We start from the raw sequence: 21,448 nt of genomic DNA, 5'->3' as shown, positions 1-21,448 counted from the left end.
GGTGTGAAAAAGAATAGATGCACTGTATGCCCAACCTGAGACACTAGGTTTTAAACAGAGGACATCCCTTAAAATACAGGACATAAAAGACAAGATAAGTAAGTCCTGGCTCTTAAACACCTGTTTTTTGGGAAGAGGATAGAGAGGACGAAGAGGGATCCCAAGTAACTTGCTACCACCATCCATTTTTACTGGCTTGTTCCCTCCTCCAGCATATTATTATTTCTTGCTGTGGATTTGGCTGTTTACATTATGGTAGTGCCAGGAGGTCCCCCCCTGTTGTGGACCCTGCTATGCTAAGTGATGCTGGGGGAGGTAGATGAAGGCAGTTGGAAACCAAGCTCACCCTACAGTGGTGGCGCCTGTCCTGCGGGATTGGGATTGGCTCTCCAACTCCAGGTATTACGACCGGGAACTCAGGGTTGCAGCACCACTGCAGGTTAGACTGGCTGCTCCTCCGCATGATGATAGGGTGGTTGGGCCAAACCTGAGTGGTGCTGTGACCCCATGAGCCAGGTTGCAACTCCTGGAAAAGGGAGCCAAGACCAGCCCCACAGGACAGCACTCACTGCTGCAGGATGAGCTCATTCTCCAACCCCCTTTCACTGGGCCACCGCCCCTCCCACTGGGCCGGGATTAGGGTTGTGGGGCTGGGGCTGGGGGTGTGTATATGTAATGATGGGTCACAAAAAAAAGACAAAATGCTGTTGGTCATTGGCCTTACTAACAGTTTGGAAACCACTGTGCTATGCCATAATGACATAGTCAAGACTAGAAAAAAATATCAACTTGCCAACGAGAGTAGGAAGTTTTCCAAAGCTAGTGCCATCAGTTTCTACAGATCCCTAAACTCTCTAAACTCTCTCTCAAAAAAAATCTAGGGGTGAAATCCTGGCCCAACTGAAGTCAATGGCGAAACTCCCATTGGGACCAGGACTTCACCCTCACTTTTAGCCTTTATGGGTGATACGAAAACCTTACAAATGAGAGGGAGGCTATGACAGCTTCAGAGGCAGCAGTGGTAGTGGCCCAAGAATGGAAGAAACAATGAAAATGACTCGATGTGGAAGCTGCGCATGTACATTATCTTGGAGTAATAATGAATTAATCCAGGTTAAACTAAATGGAAGGAAACAAAAACAGGTCTGCAACAAGGGTCCTTGATTTCAAAAGCACAGTCTTTAAAAACTTAAGGGAATTAGCTAAGGTAGTGGATTGGACTGAAGAACTCAAGTGTCCGAATGTGGAGGAGGCTTAGAACTATTTTTAGGCAAAGTTGCAGAAGCTATCTGAAGCTTGGATCTCAAACAAGGGGAAACAATTCTCAGTGAAGGGTTGCAGGCCAAAGTGGACAAACATACATCTCAAACAGGTTATTAAGAGAAAGCAGAAAGCCTACAAGGAACTGAAGACTGAAAGAATCAGCAAGGAAAGCTACCTCTTGGAAGTCAGAAAGTGCAGAGGAAAAGTGAGAACTGCCAAAAGCAAAGCAAAGTTGGACCTTGCAAAGGAAATTAAGAACAACAGTAAAAGATTATATAACCTGTCAAGGTTCCTTCCCCACTCTGAACGATAGGGTACAGATGTGGGGACCTGCATGAAAAACCTCCTAAGCTTATCTTTACCAGCTTAGGTCAAAACTTCCCCAAGGTACAAAATATTCCACCTGTCGTCCTTGGATTGGCCGCTACCACCACCAAACTAATACTGGTTACTGGGGAAGAGCTGTTTGGAAACGTCTTTCCCCCCAAAATACTTCCCAAAACCTTGCACCCCACTTCCTGGACAAGGTTTGGTAAAAAGCCTCACCAATTTGCCTAGGTGACTACAGACCAAGATCCTTGGATCTTAAGAACAATGAACAATCCTCCCAACACTTGCACCCCCCCTTTCCTGGGAAATGTTGGATAAAAAGCCTCACTAATTTGCACAGGTGACCACAGACCCAAATCCTTGGATCTGAGAACAATGAAAAAGCATTCAGTTTTCTTACAAGAAGACTTTTAATAGAGATAGAAGTAAAGAAATCCCCCCTGTAACATCAGGATGGTAGATACCTTCCAGGGTAATTAGATTCAAAACATAGAGAACCCCTCTAGGCAAAACCTTAAGTTATAAAAAGATACACAGACAGAAATAGTTATTCTATTCAGCACAATTCTTTTCTCAGCCATTTAAAGAAATCATAATCTAACGCATACCTAGCTAGATTTAGAACTTTTAGTAAGTAGACTCCATTCCTGGTCTATCCCCGGCAAAGCAGCATATAGACAGACAGACCAGACCCTTTGATTCTCTCCCTCCTCCCAGCTTTTGAAAGTATCTTGTCTCCTCATTGGTCATTTTGGTCAGGTGCCAGTGAGGTTACCTTTAGCTTCTTAACCCTTTACAGGTGAGAGGATTTTTTTTCTCTGGCAAGGAGGGATTTTAAAGGGGTTTACCCTTCCCTTTATATTTATGACATAACCAAATAAATAAAAAGAAAACAAGGAAAGAAGAAGTGGGACCGCTAAGCACTGAGGATGGGGTAGAGATTAAAGATAATCTAGGTATGGCCCAACACCTAAATGAATACTTTGCCTCAGTTTTTGATAAGGGTAATGAGGAGTTCACGGGTAGTGGCAGGGTGGCTAATGGACATGAGGCTAAAGAAGTAGAAATAACCTCATCTGAGGTGGAAGTCAAACTCAAACAGTTTAATGGACCAAATTGGGGGGGGGGGGGGCTGGATAATCCCCATCCAAGAATATTAAAGGAACTGGAACGTGAAATTGCAAGCCCTATAGCAAGGATTTTTAATGAAATGGGATGAAATTTAATAGTACAAAGTGATGCACTTAGGGACTATCAACAAGAATTTTTGCTACGAACTGCTATAAACAGTTGGAAGTGACAGAGGAGGCGAGGACCTGGGTGTATTGGCTGATCACAGGATGACTATGAGCCACCAATGAGATGCAGACGTGAAAAAGGCTAATGCAATCCTAGGATGCATCAGGTGAGGTATTTCCAGTAGAGATTGTGAAGTGTTATTGCCATTATGCAAGCCACTGCTGAAACCTCATCTGGAATAGTGTGTGCAGTTCTGGTCTCCCAGAAACTTAAGAAAGATTAATTCAAACTGGAACAGATGCAGAGAATGGCTACTAGGATGAGGTAAACCTTATGAGAGGAGACACAAGGAGCTTGGCTTGTTTAGCCTGACAAAAAGAAGGCTGAGAGAAGATATGACTGCTCTCTAGACATAAATTAAAGGGATAAATACCAGGGAAGGAGAATAATTATTTAAGTTATGTGCCAATGTTACCACAAGAATAAATGGATATAAACTGGCCATCAACAAGTTTAGGCTTGAAATTAAATGAATGTTTCTTACCATCGGAGGAGTGAAGTCCTAGAACAGTCTTCCAAGAGGACCAGTGGGGGCAAAAAAATCTAACTGGCTTCAAGACTGAGCTTTATAAGTTTATAGAGAGGGTGGTATGCTGAGATTGCCTACAATGGCATATGGCCCATCTTCGACTACTAGTAGCAAATATCCCCAATGGATGGAGATGGGGCGCTAGATAGGGAGGGCTCTGAGTTACTACAGAGAATTATTTCCCAGCTGTCTGGCTGGTGAGTTTTGCAACATGTTCAAGGGTCTAACTGATCACCATATTTTGGGTTGGGAAAGAATTTTCCCCCAGGTCAGATTGGCAGAGACCATGGAGGAGAGGTCGCTTTCCTCTGCACCATGGGGCACAGGTCACTTGCTGGTTTAAACTAGAATAAACGGCAGATTCTCTGTAACTTTAAGTCTTTAAATCATGGTATGAGGACTTCAGTAATTCAGTCAGAAGTTATAGGTCTATTACAGGAGGAGGTGGGTGAGGTTCTGGAAAGAGAATCCAAGATGTTTTTTAGTAACATACGTATAGCAATGTGTTCACTGCAACATACAAATTTTTAAATTGAGAGTGTCAGAAAGTCAGGGACTACAAAAAAGGTAGATCTCATTAAGGGAATGCCCAATTGAGCTCTGAATAAAAGTCAACCTTTCTGCCCAGTTCACAGAGATATGAACCTTGGCAATAAATGTACAGGCCCAATCCTACTAGATGAGCGTGGTCAGCGTATGTCAGGAGGTTGTCGGCACTTTATAGGATTGGGCCCAAGGACAGGAAGGAGTGGAAATTAGAAGAGAACTGAACAGCTGATTTGAGAAAGTCCTGAGAGTCGCTTATTTATTTGCCTTTGTTATTTCATTGCTTTTATTTTTCTTTTGTGGTCATGGCTGCCTGCCAGTAAGTCACTACTTCAAAATATACAGGACAGATTATTTTTTCTGCCATCTCCTATAGCTAATATTGATCACAAAAGGATTTATTTTTCTTCCTTGAAAACTTGATACATGTACATATTTTCCTTTTATATTAACAGATGGCATGCACCACGGGGTAGGCATCACAGAGCTTTGACAATATGAACGATCACAGTGACAAGCTAGTAAACAAAAGAACCTTAACTTTGAATTAGTTATTAAATGCAAACAAAAAGACAAAGTGATGGTATGGTTGGCATTTTAAATGTATAGCAATCAATATACTTTTTTTAAAAAGTGACAAACTAGCTATATACCAATATAATGCCCAAAGGTTAGAAAAAAAGGATGAACCCTGACATGGGAAGTATCAAAGATACTGCTCTGCACTCTGAGCTCTCTGCTTCTTTTCCAGTTAGAATGGTTGGGGCCACTTTTTCTATAATACCCAGAGAAAGGAAGTTAAACTGTGGGCCCTGTGGACAATGTTTGCCAAAAGATTCCAAGCTCATGTATACATTTAGGCATTCTTCAAGAGCAACTCATCTATTTTCAATGAGTTTTGCAAACTGTATCAATCTAGAAGTCTTCACATTCATCTACGTCAAGTATTTTTACAGATCAGCAGGTATAATTGTATTAATATTTAATTTGGATTAATCATTTATTTAGAGTTGTTTTGATATTGTATATTAGAGCAAACCTGATACTAATAAACAACACTTAGCACTTCTTTGGTCTTCAAAGTGTTTTACAAACATTGCTGAAGTCTCACAACACTCCTATGAGATATGGAAATATTAACATAAGAACATAAGAGCAGCCCTACTGGGTCAGACTAAAGGTCCATCTAGCCCAGTATCCTGTCTTCTAACACTGACCAACGTCAGGTGCCCCAGCAGGGAATGAACAGGAGGTTTAGATTGGATATTAGGAAAAACTTTTTCACTAAGAGGGTGGTGAAACACTGGAATGCGTTGCCTAGGGAGGTGGTGGAATCTCCTTCCTTGGAAGTTTTTAAGGTCAGGCTTGACAAAGCCCTGGCTGGGATGATTTAACTGGGAATTGGTCCTGCTTCAAGCAGGGGGTTGGACTAGATGACCTTCAGGGGTCCCTTCCAACCCTGATATTCTATGATTCTATGATTCTATGAACAGAACAGGTAATCAAGTGATCCATCCCCTGTCATCCATTCCCAGCTTCTGGCAAACAAAGGCTAGGGACACCATCCTTGCCAATAGCCATTGATGGATGTATCCTCCCTGGACTTATATAGTTCTTTTTTGAACCCTGTTATAGACTTGGCCTTCACAACATCCTCTGGCAAAGAGCTCCACAGGTTGACTGTGCGTTGTGTGAAAAAAAGACTTCTTTTTGTTTGTTTTAAACCTGCTGCCATTAATTTCATTTGGTGACCCCCAGTTCTTGTGTTATGAGAAGGAGTAAATAACACTTCCTTATTTACTTTCTCTGCACCAGTCATGATTTTATAGAATTCAATCGTATCTCCCCTTAGTTGTCTCTTTTCCAAGCTGAAAAGTTTCAGTCTTATTAATGTCTCCTCATACAGAAGCCATTCCATACCTCTAATAATTTTTGTTGCCCTTTTCTGAACCCTTTCCAGTTCCAATATATCTTTTTTGAGATGGGGCAACCACATCTGCATGCAGTATTCAAGATGTGGGCGTCCTGCGGATTTGTATAGAGGCAATATGATATTTTCTGTCTTATTATCTATCCCTTTCTTAATAAAAAGAAAAGGAGTACTTGTGGCACCTTAGAGACTAACCAATTTATTTGAGCATAAGCTTTCAGATGCATCCGATGAAGTGAGCTGTAGCTCACGAAAGCTTATGCTCAGATAAATTGGTTAGTCTCTAAAGTGCCACAAGTACTCCTGTTCTTTTTGCGAATACAGACTAACACGGCTGTTACTCTGAAACCCTTTCTTAATGATTCCCAACATTCTGTTTTTGACTGCCGCTGCACATTGAGTGGATGTTTTCAGATAACTATCCACAATGACTCCAAGATCTCTTTCTTGAGTGGTAACAGCCAATTTAGACCCCATCACTTTATATGTATAGTTGGGATTATGTTTTCCAATGTACATTACTTTGCATTTATCAACACTGAATTTCATCTTCCATTTTGTTGCCCGGTCACCCAGTTTTGAGAGATCCTTTTGTAACTCTTCACAGTTTGCCTGGGACTTAACAATCTTGAGTAGTTTTGTATCATCTGCAAATTTTGCCACCTCACTGTTTACCCCTTTTTCCAGATCATTTATGAATATGTTGAATAGGACTAGTCCCATTTCAAACCCCTGGGGGGACACCACTATATACCTCTCTCCATTCTGAAAACTGACCATTTATTCCTACCCTTTGTTTCCTATCTTTTAAATAGTTACCAATCCATGAGAGGACCTTCCCTCTTATCCCATGACAGCTTACTTTGCTTAAGAGCCTTTGGTGAGGGACCTTGTTAAAGGATTTCTGAAAATCTAAGTACACTGCACTGGATCCCCCTTGTCCACATTCTTGTTGACCCCTCAAAGAATTCTAGTAGATTGTGAGGCATGATTTCCCTTTATAAAAACCATGTTGACTCTTCCCCAACAAATTACGTTCATCTATGTGTCTGACAATTCTGTTCTTTACTATAGTTTCAACCCGTTTGCCTGGTACTGAAATCAGGTTTACTGGCCTGTAATTCCTGGGATCACCTCTGGAGCTCTTTTAAAAAATTGGCATCACATTAGCTATCCTCCAGTCATTGGTACAGAAGCTGATTTAAATTATAGGTTACACACTAGAGTTAGTAGTTCTGTAATTTAACATTTAAGTTCCTTCAGAACTCTTGGGTGAATACCATCTGAACCTGGTGACTTATTACTGTTTAGCTTATCAATTTGTTCCAAAACCTCCTCTAATGACACCTCAATCTGGGACAGTTGCTCAGATTTGTCACCTAAAAAGAATGGCTCGGGTTGGGGAATCTCCCTCACATCCTCAGTAGTGAAGACCGATACAAAGAATTCTTTTAGTTTCTCCGCAATGGCCTTATCATCCTTGAAAGCTCCTTTAGCATCTTGATCGTTCAGTGGCCCCACTGGTTGTTTAGCAGGCTTCCTGCTTCTGATGTACTTAAAAATGTTTTTGCTATTACTTTTTTAAGTCTTTGGCTAGCTGTTCTTCAAATTCTTTTTTGGCCTTCCAATTTTTACACTTTTTACACTTCATTTGCCAGAGTTTATGCTCCTTTCTATTTTCCTCACTAGGATTTAACTTCCACGTTTTAAAGGCTGCCTTTTTGTCTCTCACTGCTTTTTTTACTTTGTTGTTTAGCCACAGTGGTACCTTTTTGGTTCTCTTACTACGTTTTTTAATTTGGGGTATACATTTAAGTTAAGCCTCTATTATGGTGCCTTTAAGAAGTTTCCATGCAGCTTGCAGGGATTTCACTTTTTGCGCTGTGCCATTTAATTTCTGTTTAAATGAATTCCTCATTTTTGTGTAGTTCCATTTTCTGAAATTAAATGCTACCATGCTGGTCTGCTGTGATGTTTTCCCCACCACAGGGATGTTAAATTTAATTATATTATAGTCACTATTACCAAGCGGTCCAGATTCTGTGCTCCACTTAGGACTAAATCAAGAATTGCCTCTCCTCTGGTGGGTTTCAGGACTAGCTGCTCCAAGAAGCAGTCATTTAAGATGTCAAGAAACTATCTCTGCATCCCGTTCTGAGGTGACATGTACCCAGTCAGTATGGGTATAGTTGAAATCCCCCATTATTATGAGTTTTTTATTTTAATAGCCTCTGTAATCTCCTGAGCATTGCAGAGTCACTATCGCCATCCTGGTCAGTTGGTCGGTAATATATCCCTACTGCTATATTCTTATTATTAGAGCATAGAATTACTATCCATAGAGATTCATGGTACGCTTTGGTTCATTTAAGATTTTTACTTCATTTGATTCTACTCTTTCTTTCACATATAGTGGCACTCCCCCACCAGCACAACCTGTTCTGTCCTTCTGATATATTTTGTACCCTGGTATTACTGTGTCCCATTGATTATCCTCATTCCACCAAGTTTCTGTGATGCCTATTGTATCAATATTCTCATTTAATATGAGGCACTCTAGGTCACCCATCTTATTATTTAGACTTTAGCATTTGTATATAAGCACTTTAAAAACTTGTCACTTTTTAGCTGTCTGCCATTACATGATGTAACTGAATGGGACTTTTTTCATTTGACTGTTTCTCATCAGATCCTACCTGTATTTTATCATCTTCCACTCTCTCCTCCTAACAGGGACATAGAGAATCTCCATTAATAGATCCTTCCCTATGGGATGCCTCTGTCCAAACCACATGCTCCTCCGCACCTGTTGGCTTTCCCCCGGCCCTTAGTTTAAAAACTGCTCTATAACCTTTTTAATTTTAAATCCAGCTAAGGACTAAGCCTAAACAGGCCTAGATTTCCCATAACAAATCAATATGCTCATGGCACTGCTGATTCTCTGCTCTTCCAAAGCAATCTCCCCAGTTCCTACGGTGGAATCCAACATTCTCTGACAGTGTCCCTCCATACAAATAATTCAGTCCAAGCACTGGGGGTTTATGTGCACATTTATCCAGCTAAAGACCCAGATCCTGCCTGAGTCTATCCTGGTAAACCACTGCTTACAGATGTGGCAACAGATACAAAGAGGTTAAGTGGTTGGAGAAAGTTATAGAGCAAGTCTGTGACGGAGAAGGGATAACAATCCAACTCTCTTAAGTCCATTTTCTGTGCTTTTGGGGAATGCTGTTGGTGACTGGCAGGTTTTGGAAATTATGATGGTAAATTAAAGCATCAATGATTTGGTCCCTTTTCAATTTCCACAACGGGGATTTGGGGTCGCATGGGGGCAGAACTACGTAACTAGACTGTGTTTAGAAGGTAAAAGTATTATGGAATCTCTATTTTAGCAGTGTTATCTTCTATTAGCTGGTCTGCCTCACCTCGGAGATATCTTCCCTTGAGTTTGCTGATGTTACTTTACTTTTTTAGACTGTTCAGACTGAGTTTGTACATATTCTCAAGGGGTTAATTGCAAAAAGTTATCAGATTGCTTTTTTTCCCCTGCTGCTTTTCCCCCCCTGCTGTATAGCGTTTTGAACCCAGTTTGAAATGCTATACAGAAACTGTGTATTTAACCTTAAACTCTCCAAGTCCCTCTCATTCCTCCAAACTTGTTAATACATTTCTGGTGAGGTGGGGCTCAGAACTGAAGGGAATCCCTCGGGTGCCCCCTCCCCCATCAGCGGGGACAGGGGCATCCCTTATCCTACCAGACCTCTGGGCAGACGTCTGACACCTCAGAGACCTGGGAGAAGCAGCTGATGCTGTCAGGGGTTCTCTGCTGGGTGTCCCCTCCGGATCCCTGATTTTCCTTTGATCTCACCGGCGTCCCTGTCGTTTCATAGGCTGCCCCCGGTGTTCAGTTGTGGACTGGGTCTGATGGCTCTTCCCCCAGCCCAATTTCAGGGGGCCTCGATCCCCGTCCCAGGACTCGCAAATAGCAGGGACAGGGGCAGCAACCTCCCTGTTTTGGGACCCGCCACCTTCCCTGCGATCCAAGACACACCGGTTCCTGCAGACCCGCACCCCGGGTCAGCCCCGCTGCCAGCGGCGGCCGCTTTGCCCGGCCTCTCGCCGGCGAGTTATTTCCCGACCTCTCTCGGGGGAGGGGGGCCCGCTCCGCTCTGAGGCCGGCCCCGGAGCCCCTCACCCTACCCAACCTGGCAGTGGGCTCCCGCCTACTCACTGCGCGGCGGCGGGAGGTGGCGAGGGTCTAGCCCTTGGGGAAGCCCCTGTTCGCTACGCTCCGGCGCTCCCCAGGCCCCGCTCTTCTCGCCGCAGCCCCCGAATTTGTTTTTGATCAACTGACAGCCTCACAGCCAATCAGATCACTCGTCCTTCAGGGACGCCGAGTTCCCCGGCCAATCGCTGTCCTCCATGCTACAAGGTGCGGGCACCATAGAGACGGCTAAACGCCGCCGCTGTTGCCATGGTCACAACAACGCTCCGGGGTGGAGCTTGGCCAAGTAACTCGGTAGAATGGGGGTCACTGTATTGGGGCCAGGGGCTCCAAGCAGGGGGATCAAGGTCTCCCCCAACCAGACGGGGCAGCGGCTTCCCCCAGGTGGGGCCCAGGAGCGAAGCGGCCCTGCCACTGGGGGAGCTCGGAAAGGGGAGGGAGGCAGCCCCGCCTGCTCCGGCCGCCTCAGCGCTGCAGGGGCGGCATGCACTGGGACTGCAGGGTGTTGGGAGCAGTAAGGGCTGCGTCCCCTTCCCACCACAGCCCCTCGCCCTCTCCGACACTCGGCTCCCCACAGCTCTGGAAGCGCTCTGACCCGCTCCCGCTGAACCAACGCACAAAAATCCCACTCAGAGCGGGACTGTACCCCAAAGGGGTCCGCTCTAAAACACTAATAATTATTGGTTTCAGAGTAACAGCCGTGTTAGTCTGTATTCGCAAAAAGAAAAGGAGTCCTTATGGCACCTTAGAGACTAACCAATTTATTTGAGCATGAGCTTTCGTGAGCTACAGCTCACTTCATCAGATGCATCTGATGAAGTGAGCTGTAGCTCACGAAAGCTCATGCTCAAATAAATTGGTTAGTCTCTAAGGTGCCATAAGGACTCCTTTTCTTTTTACTAATAATTATTGTTACTTGCAACTTATTGCCTTTAAATACAGCCATCTCCGGGCCTACCAGGCGTTACCGTCTTTAAAACTTCCATACAGTTAGTTCAAGCAGTTAAGACAAATCGTAAAAAATGAGACAAATGTTAAAAAAAAAAAAAAACGAGTTGAAATGATTAGGTACAGGACCTGCAACTCAAACAAAAGAAAACTTGAGGAAACATTATTTCCCTTCAGCATCTACATAGGTTTTCAATCCACACCAGATTTCCAACTCATAAAGAAGCTAAAATTAAAATAAGTCTTTATAATGGAAGGTGGTGGTATGTGGAGGCATGCTTTTAATAACTGTATTGAAATTTAACCTACACTGTAAAGCAGAAGAAACTTGCCTTCCCTGGAAGCCATAGTCTTTGGTTATTTGGCTGGAAATTTTGGTTATTTCCTTTTAACACACCTAGTCCAGTTTTGATTGATACATTTAATACTTACAGAATCATTCTGTCACATTTACAGCACAACAAATACAGATCATTTGCTCAGATACTTAGCACCTGTCTACACATGGAGTTATTCCATAATAACTATTCAGGAACAGCTATTCCAGAATAACTTTCATGTGTAGACAAATAGAGCACACATCATCCCATAAATCATAAAAGTCTGCAAATGTTAGCAAATGCAATACATGATTTTTCATGGTTGTCTGTCCCTTACCAGAGAGCAAGAGAGAGACTGGAATAGCTTTATACCAGTGCCATTAATCCTGTACTTGACATTTGCATATTTGCATTGAAGTAAAAATTAAAACATTTAATTCAGTTCAGTAGATTTTTATTGCTTTTGCCAACTTTTTGAAACATTACAAAAAATAACTTTCTTCTAATCACAATTAAACAAATTACAAAGGCTGGATCTTTTACATTAGAGACGTCAGAGAATTTTGTGTACTTTATATAAACTTAAAACATTGTTTCTCCATTTGGAATAATGTTTAACTTGCTTTGGGTTTTATTAGAAAAGTAAAAGCATTACTGTTTTATTTAGAAAAGCAGTCATAAAAAGCTGGAATTGTACTGTATGTAATTACATCTCAAGTGACCAAATATAATGAATATTAAAATTAAAAATTTTGTTCAGTTAAATGTGCTGAACACTGGAAGACACAGAAAAACAATGTGAATCACGTATCAACAACAGAAGGGAAAAACATGGTTATAAATGCCATGTCGTCTCTTACCAATAAATAAGTCATTATTTAGAAAAACCCTGGATGTCTGACACATTACTCCAAGAACTCCAAATAAGCGTCAATATGTACTAAATTCAATATGAAAAAGTCTTTAGATTAATATCAATTCCAACTAAAAGTTTTTCCTATAGTTGACAATTTTACTAAAAAAGTTACAAAATAAAATTAATTTTTAATTAAAATCACTAGGCAAATTTGTTTTGCATGTTGAACACTACTTTTTCATAGACTCAAAACTGTGTGCTTTTAGTCTTAAATTTATTTTCTATAAAATAAATTACTGTTGATATAAACAAGCCACCCTTCACACACTAGTACTATGCTAGATAACGGATGGGACTTAGAGGAGTAATTTTAAAACATTAAATTACTAATCATATGAAACAAAAGCAAATTAGAATCAACATGTGGTGTTAATGGTTTACAAATTCTACGTTTGTGAATTTAAAACAGTATGAACCAATTAAGTTACTTTACGCATTTACAGAATTTATGTACAATATATAACCCTTTATAATGCTACAGGCTCTGTTACATTATATCTATTTATTATATTTGATAGCACTTTGAATCTGCCTTTGCAAAGGGCAAATGTTAGAAAACTACTGTTTACACAGATAAATGCATTTGAAATGAAAGATACTGGGAGAGGTTTTATTAAACGTAAGAGAAATAGTTAATACGTTTGGCTGAAAAAAACCAAAACCACTAGCGCTCTGAATTCCGTCCTACAAGTTTTGTAACGATAAACTTGGCAAACTGGAACATTTTGCATTTTTTACTTAAAAAACATATACATTAAAACAAAGAGGAAAGTATAATTAACTTGGGCACGTCTAAAACAGAATTAGAAATGTGTTTCTTGTAATACATAAGAAAATACTAAAAATGAGTTTTTGTAAAGTTAATATTTAAAAATGACTGCTTTGTAAATGAGACCTTTCAGGAGATATTTGAATTGAGTGGTCAAAATTAAGACCTATATTTATGTAAACATACATCTTTATAAATAAATTAAAAAGGATCACAAGGAATTTCCTGAGGTGGCTCTGCAGCCAGATACACAGTAGCATTAAGCTCCATCCCCGGCAAACAAGGCATCTAAAAAAGTGCAGGGCTGTTTTATTTTATTCTGTTAGAATGGAAAAATATTGGCTTAATTTTACGTTTTACCCCAAGGTAAATCAGTGTACAGTAATTATCACTGCTCATTTATACCTATTAAAGGAACAATTATATATATATACGTACAGGAAACTATGTCGTTCACTATTTTACTTTAACCGTATACATGATTTTTTTTTTTAATGCAGAGAAGGAAACATTTATACAAAGTAAAAAATAAGCAGTAAATTACGTAAACACAAGTTACCACTGGGTTTTTATGCACGTAAAACCAGGTCTGATTCTGATGTCCAGTGGTTAAAAAGAGGTGAGAATATAACACATTATTAACCAAGAACATTGGAACAAAATGTAAACAACTTTGCAAGTTATGGTAATTCTGGCACTGATTAATTATTTACATTATTCAACAGAATCCATGGAATACTGTGATTCTAAGAGGATTTCAAATTTTTACTTTAAATAGAAAAATACCCACTTCCTGTAAAGTAGCCAAAACTTATTAACCCTTTGGCAATGGAAACTAGATGCAAAATGTTCAGTGTCATGAGACCCTAAACTCTGGCATTAAAGGGTTAAAAATCTCAAAATCTGTGATGTCGGTTTTGGGTCTTTGGAAATTGTTGTGCAGCTGTGGACATGGAAGAATAAAATGCTAAAGGATGACCAGTAAGTAAAAAAGCACTGTGGATAATGCTACATACACTGGCAGAGGAGTTTTTATTCTCTTTCTTGACTGTATCAGAAAGAAGATACTTAACAGTCAAGAGTTGACTTGCAGACATGGACTTTGTTGTTTGTGAGGTTTGAGGAGTATTTGGGAGAGACAGCCATAATTCTAGTGTACATCTTATTTCAACCAGAGGAAAAAACATATTCCTTGAAGGAGCATATCTTCAGGCTAAGAAACAGGCCATACAAACACCCAGGAATGAAGCAATACCTATACTGTGTCTGACTCAATATTAGTCAAATTGATAGTGCAGACCTTATTTGATTTTGCTCAGACTTCAGCCATTGTTGTGATGTCAGTTTCCACAGCGTTACTCATACTGCTTTGTATTGTTGTTTGGGTCAAAAAACTTATTTTTTCCCCTGGAATTCAGCCTAACCGCATCAGCACCATTTTACTATATCATGATTACAATTAAAGGGGATGGTAATGTATGTCAAGTTTAACTTTTTAATATAACTTTAATGCCACTAGCAATATTTCCACCATACCCAATTACTGTTTTTAGTTTTATTGCAAAATGATCCTCACCCCAAATTGACAGCACCCAACTCCATGTTGAGTGGTACTTTCAAAAACATTGCCTTGGCTTAACTTTGCTCCCTTTGAAGTTAATGAGAGTTTAAGCATAAAACTCTCATTAACTTCAAAGGGAGCAGCAGAATTAAGCCAAAGGTGAGTGCTTTTGAAAATAGTGCCCTCTATTTTTAATATATGTAGTTTGTACTTAAAACTATTAGGAGCCTAACAAATGCTGTTAGCAGCTCAAAATTTAGATAAATCATTTGAGAAAATAAAGTAACACCAAAAAACCCAAAGAATAAGGCAAATAACATCAACAGTGAAAACAGGTAAGTGATCAAGATTTTGATCTTGACATAAAATTTTAACATTTCCTCAAATACAAATGCTCACGCTGAACATTGCAGGGATTGGAGATACCAGTACAATAACTTGGAACACAACAACTGCATTCTCAGTGAAATATCTAAATGTCCAAGGGCCCCAATAAATCAAATTTACTTTAGTATACAAATATTAACTTTTTCAGATTTATTTTACACAGCATTAAGATTCATACCAATTAAAATAAATAAAACTTTTTTTAAAAATTAAGGTTAATATGCTACCAAATATGCCCTTTACAATGGAAAGGATCATAACTGTAAACACAAAACCCAAGGTAATTTGTAATCCATAAAATACTGGTCATAAAGCTATTTCAGAATTCTAACCAACTGCTGATAAGTTAGTCAAATACTTTATAAATTAAAAAAAAGAATTAAGCCTGATTCAAGAAAAAGACATTCTGATGAGGACAAGAGATGCTGGAAAGGCTCCAGTCTCCTGAGAATGTGGCGTCTTCCATTAAAGTCAACAGAAGTTATGCATGCACAGGGAGAGGAAAACCTCTCTCTAAGAGTTCAAGACGATAATGTAATGAGCTCTAATAAATAGTTATCAACCAAATCAAATACATACTAAATTATTTCTGTTGGAGATCCATTTTACATTACTTAAACATTGAGGTTCCAGAAATATCAAATACTGATTTGAGATTAAAACTACATTTAAAGAGGACCCGTATTGCTATTGAGTAATATAATAGGATTTGAAGAATAGATTTTTTTTTTTACAAGGGGATGGTACAGCATTATATATATTTTAAGGACTACGTCACGTATCAGTTTATGGCTGAAAGGCCAATGCCATGAAATATGAATCAAAGAATCCAGAAAGATCATCGTCATATAGTGGAGAAAAGTCAAATATGCAGTTTATGTAATGGCACATTAACATTTGTTCTATGGAAACTGACCATCTGTGCTTTCCCTGCAAAAAATCTCAAATGTAATTGCCTGCACTGAAAACAAAATTCTGTAGCAGAAGAAGTTACAACAGAGATGTATTACAACATACTAAGTAATGTGGACCAATAATTATCAGCAAAAGCTGATTTGACATTTATGCACATATTGATTACTAAAAAGAATATGCATTCATTTCAATCTTCCTATTTAAAAAATGAAAATAAAATTTCCAATAAAATAAATATTTGAGGCGTGATCACCACCCATCTTACTTGTATGAACATCTCATTATACACGTATAGTATCTACAGTGCTAATAACTGCAGTCCACGTGATACTTCTTAAAGAAACATGGAAATCACCATTCAATGGTCTGATATCTTACAGTCATATATACATATACAAACACACACATATATAATTCCCCTTGATTTCGTTCTATAATGATGTTTCAGCATCCACATACTTCATTACAGGTGAATCTTCCATGCTTATTTTCACACTTTCTGGTTTCTCAGGGCTGTTGAAAGCAAAGACAAAGGTTTATGGTCTCCAAAAAAACTGACAAAAAGAATAAGCCAAGCACTTCAAACTTTGGATGCTTGCATGCTAAAGTTTGGGATTTTTATAGATGGATACATTTATAATAAAAATCTCATACACACAGTACTAGTTTGAAAAGGCAGCAAACCTAAAAGTAAAATCTTGCATACCATTCTGCTCTTGCATTCCAACCCGGACCGTAAGATTCTTGTGAACTGTGATATGCCCTATCAGAAAATGATGTTTTTGGCCATTTAAATGTATCAACAGTAAAATGTGTACCAAACAATAGTATCTACATCATATAATTATTTTCAGGGAAATTCAGTTTTGTTAATTATATGGAAATGGAAAAAGTGTTTTGGTTTTTTGGAGGTGTGGGGGTTGAGGGAGAAACATTTGTCATAAATTCCATTTATATCACAGACATTTTGTGATGGATTAGTATATGTCTGCATTTATCTATATCAATCTGCAAACTCCATTTATTTTGTGAACACCATCTTGATTGTAAAACTGTACTGTGCCTAAACTTTTGCTTTTTAACCTCCATATTGGATTGGGATTCCAGCAGATGTCTGGAGAAATGCTTGTGCCTAGCGGAGGGTTAGCAAAGGAGAACAATCAGGAGTTGTTCACCTGAACTGTCTTTTATTCAAATAAAAGACCCCATGAACAATGAGATGGCTGCCACCCAAAGTAGTCCTTTCTCAGGTGGGTCATAACTAAGCAACTCTTTACCTGACAAGAACTTCAAGCAGCTCAGAGCAGTCATTTAGCAAGGGGAACTAGAACTTTATAAAAGAAGTCTTTTCAATGGCCTTTTTATAATCAACAAGAACCAGAAGGCAAACTGTGCAGGAAGAAAAGGAAGGATCTTGGGTTCCCTAGAAGACACTGACCAAAGCCCAAAGGGCTCTCAGAGTGGTAAGGAAACTGAGGCAGGGGTTTGAATGCAGGTACTTTTATTTTTTCTTAAATCAGTATCTCTCTTGTGCTTGGTCTGTGAGTGAAATGTGACTGGTTTGGAAGTTACTTTGAAAAGTCTCTGGGTTACTTGCTTTCACTGTCACATTGTGCATGAGGAAGGAAACTGTAAAGGGTTAAACTGTATGGTCCTCAGCTTCAATGGAACTCAGAGTATGCAAGCCTACTTAGTAAGCTTGGGAGGGCTTGCACTAGTTTCTATGTCTATGCAGTTGGATTGTGAAGTCCCATTTCTAAGGAGGGGTGCTAGACAACGGATCTGTACCCCAAGAGTATGCCCAGAGACAAAGGGACAGACAATGCCTAATCTCTAATCAGACCCAGCAAGCCTTGAGCATGTGGGATCCAGCGGTTGAGTCCAAACAGCATCCACCGGTGGCGGGGAAGGAGGATGCAATGGCATCAGATGATTGTAACATTTATTTACCAAAAACATATTCTAAACTTTAGACTACCCAATGGGAAAATTATCCCTTTTCAATGGAAAGGAGAAATCTAGGATTTGATGAAACAGGAAAAGATGGCATGATTACTACCTATACTGTTCCAAATATCAGGTAATTGGAAAGGAAGGGTCACTGATGAGCAATACAAGGTACATCTCAACCTCCTCCAATCTCGTTCCTTTTGGGAGGAACAGTTGACCTCGGGTATGCAATATCAAAGACCTGAACTCTGATGTGCTGCCTTTTGACCAGTCCTTCCAAGCTTATCCAAACAGTTCTTAAATGTTACTGTGAGATTATTGTTGCCTAATTGCTATTAGTTAATTAGTTGCCTAATTACTATTGCAGCCTAATTGTAATAGATATTGGGTTTTTTTTAGCAATTAGAATAAACTTCTTGGAAATATTTTAACTAGAGTTGGAAAGGGATTGTAATTTAGAGATACCTATATGCAGCAGGAAAAGGGAGTTACTGCTGATTTCAAATTAATTCAGGAAAAGCAAGGAGAGCAAACTAAAATTAGCAACAAACATTCTCAATTTTATGGGTAAGAATGTGGCCAGAGCATTCTCAGGACATCTAACTCTTCTGCTCCTTTATTACAGACACAGACTGGCAAGTGCAGAGATCTTTGGATTAAAAATATGAGATGTATGCTTGATAGTCATCTGAATCAGGAAACCAGGCATGCGCAGAGATGATTTTGGAAGGGAACACCTCATTTACACCTCTGGATTTAACTGATTTGGCATGAGCACAGTGCAAAGTTGCAATGCTTTACAAGTCCTTAATGCACTTGCTGAATTTTAGGCTAGCCTCTTTTCTTATTCTACTAATTAATTAATTAATTTACAGCTGCTCCTTTGAGCCTGTCCTTATTTGGATTGATATCTGACTCATTTATTGTTATGTATGATACACAGAATTGGTCTGTAATCTTAGCTTCATATTTGATTTGTTTGCTACATTTTAAAGGTTTTTTTTTTAAATTCTTTATACTTTGCATGTAATAAGATATTAAATCAAAAAAACTAATTTATTTTGATTTCCTGGTTGTTCAGCATCTTCAGGCACTAACTTTATGTGCATGTCTCCCACAAGAGCAACAGCCACTCTACCTGCTCGCTAGTTGAATTACAATACGAAAAACTACAGATGGCTAACTGTGCCATTCTACAGTGACTGGATTTTCACACTAACACGTACAGAAGAGAGAGGATGCAGAGAGAGGGGTGATATGGTCAAAGGAAAAGGGAAAAGGATCTTTGCAGCAGCATTCTGAATGGATGAGACTGGGCAAGAATACGTTTGTCAAAGCCAAAGAAAAGGATGTTGCAGTAACTCGTACCATAAAAATTAATATATTTTCTTTTGAAATGTAAGTGTAACAACATCCAAAGTGATGCATGAAGAGCTGTAACTATCAAAAGGAGAAACCCATAACATCAAGAACAGGACCATCGAACTCAAAGGTAAACAAGTGTCTGAGTGACAATCTCATGAGATCTTTGATGCAGAAGTACAATAAGTATTTTTTCTTCTTTAAAGACACCATCTGCACAAGATATTTATTCTTGGACATCAAATGTTATCTCACAATAGAAAAACATTACAATAGACAGCACCAAAAAAAAGGCCAATGACACTTTTATAATTATTGCATAAAGGAGCCATATAGCTTGGAGAATCAAAAAACAGAAACAAACTAATTTAAATGGAAGCTGATTGGAGGGTCAGGGATGAAAGGAAGAAATCATTCATCCCGAAAGTAGAGCTGTTTGTCAAGCAGTGCCAGAGTGACTATGGTGGGAGATCTCAAGCATCTCTTCTCCGAGAACTTCTTGCCTGACCATGATCAAGGAACTGGCTGGAAGTTTATTGAGGCATTGACGGGAAACAACATATGACCAATAAAGGGAGTGTCTCACATCTGCCACTACCCGAGAGGGCCAGAAAGCTTTGAATATTAAGAGTTTGAAAGCTTTGGTAGTTCTGGATTGTGAGCATGAGTAAGACTACTCTGAGGATAGCATCTTTAAAGAAAAGAAGAATTGTCTAGACTCCAAAAGAAAAAAGACAGACCAGCTCCTCAAAAGATTTGAGAGAAGGGTAACTGGAAAAAATAAAAATCAAAGAGCTTTGGTGTAAATGCGGTGAACAGGCATTAACTCAATTAAGAATGAGCCTCCTAATATCAGTCCTTTAGGTGAGCAGCAGACTGGCCTAGAGTGCACCACAGAGCTGAATGACAGACTGTAGAATACATCCTATAAGAGTCTTATTAATCTGAAAATATCTATATGGACTGGTGGGGAAGAAAGATGGTTCCGCAGCAGACCAACCAATCCAGTGATACCAACAAAGGGAAAAATAAATGAATCAAATGCTTGGATGTATAAAACTTTACATTCTGCATCTGTGACAGGGAGAGAAGGAAGACAAAGTTATAGGAGGGGAAGGCCATATAATATTTTATTATTTTTCTCTTGGAAGAAATTGGCAAGATTCTGTGGGGGGAGAAAAGAGGAGCAGGGGAGGGGAGAGTTTGAGGAGTGAGTCTAAGATTGTGAAAAGGCAACCAGAATTTTTGGAGTGGGGCTGAATTAAATTGGAGAATTAGAGTTGTTTAGTAGGGAAGATAAGAAACCTGAAGGAGGAGAACACGAATGTGTAGTGGAAGAAGTCAGTCCCCTCATGGGATTTCTGCCAGAGATACTCGACAGCATGAGAAGCTTATCTACTCTCCTCCTCTAATCCTTCCCCTTGCCCAGTGACCTCATTCCTTTCCTGATATGACTCACACTCACTCATCTCCTTCCTTACTCTTCTCCTTAACCTCTCTCTCTTCTCTCGCTCTTTCCCCTCAATACAAGCATGCTTCAGTCCTTCCTATCTTGAAAAACCCATCCTAGACCCCAGCTTGTCTCTCCCACCACTTCCCTATCTCCATTTCATCTCTAAACTCTGTTTGCAATTACTGTCTGGAGTTCCACTCCTCCAATTCCATTATAGACCCTCTCCCAATCCAGCTTCCACCTCTTGCACTCCACTGAAACCATTCTGATCAAAGACCTCCTTCTAGCCAAATGCCAGAACCATTACTCCATCTTCATCCTCCTTGACCTTTCAGCCACCTTCAACAGTAGCCCATGCTCTTCTTGAAATCTTGTCCTCACCTGGCTTCTGTGGCTGTCCTCTCCTGATTTTCCTCCTACCTCTCTAATCACTCCTTTTCCTCGTCCCCCATTTAACTTCCTGTGGGAGTTTCACAGGGCTCTGTCCTTGGTCCCTTTTCTTCTCCCTCTACATCATATCTCTGGATAATCTCATCCACAGACACACATTCAACTACCATCTGTAGGCTTATGACTCAGATCTGTCTCCTTCTACCCAAACTAAAATTACAGCCTGTATGATGTCTCCTCATGGACATCTAGCTGTCAGCTCAAACTCAACGTGGCTAAAACAGAGCTCAATCTTCTCCCCCAAACCCTTCCCATTATATCCCTCTCAACCACTGTGGACATCATCATCATAATA

General features: G+C 39.8%; 2 protein-coding genes across 3 annotated transcripts in view; both read right to left on the bottom strand.

The window, feature by feature from the left end:
* The window catches only part of NEK10 (NIMA related kinase 10), a 180,126-nt gene extending 169,912 nt beyond the window's left edge, over positions 1 to 10,214 (bottom strand). The window contains exon 1 of the mRNA XM_077809309.1: positions 10,129 to 10,214. The gene's annotated coding sequence lies outside the window, so the exon portion shown is untranslated. The remainder of the gene's footprint in view (positions 1 to 10,128) is intronic.
* Positions 10,215 to 11,822: 1,608 nt separating this feature from the next.
* Positions 11,823 to 21,448, bottom strand: part of SLC4A7 (solute carrier family 4 member 7) — a 160,924-nt gene continuing 151,298 nt past the window's right edge. For both annotated transcript variants that reach the window (XM_077811253.1, XM_077811249.1), the window contains one exon: positions 11,823 to 16,451. In XM_077811253.1, the coding sequence (XP_077667379.1) occupies positions 16,370 to 16,451 (82 nt within the window). In that variant the 3' untranslated portion in view covers positions 11,823 to 16,369. The remainder of the gene's footprint in view (positions 16,452 to 21,448) is intronic.

Source organism: Eretmochelys imbricata, chromosome 2 (genome assembly GCF_965152235.1).
Source record: "Eretmochelys imbricata isolate rEreImb1 chromosome 2, rEreImb1.hap1, whole genome shotgun sequence".
Classification (NCBI taxonomy): Eukaryota; Metazoa; Chordata; order Testudines; family Cheloniidae; genus Eretmochelys; species Eretmochelys imbricata.
This window is presented reverse-complemented; position numbering and strand designations above follow the sequence as displayed.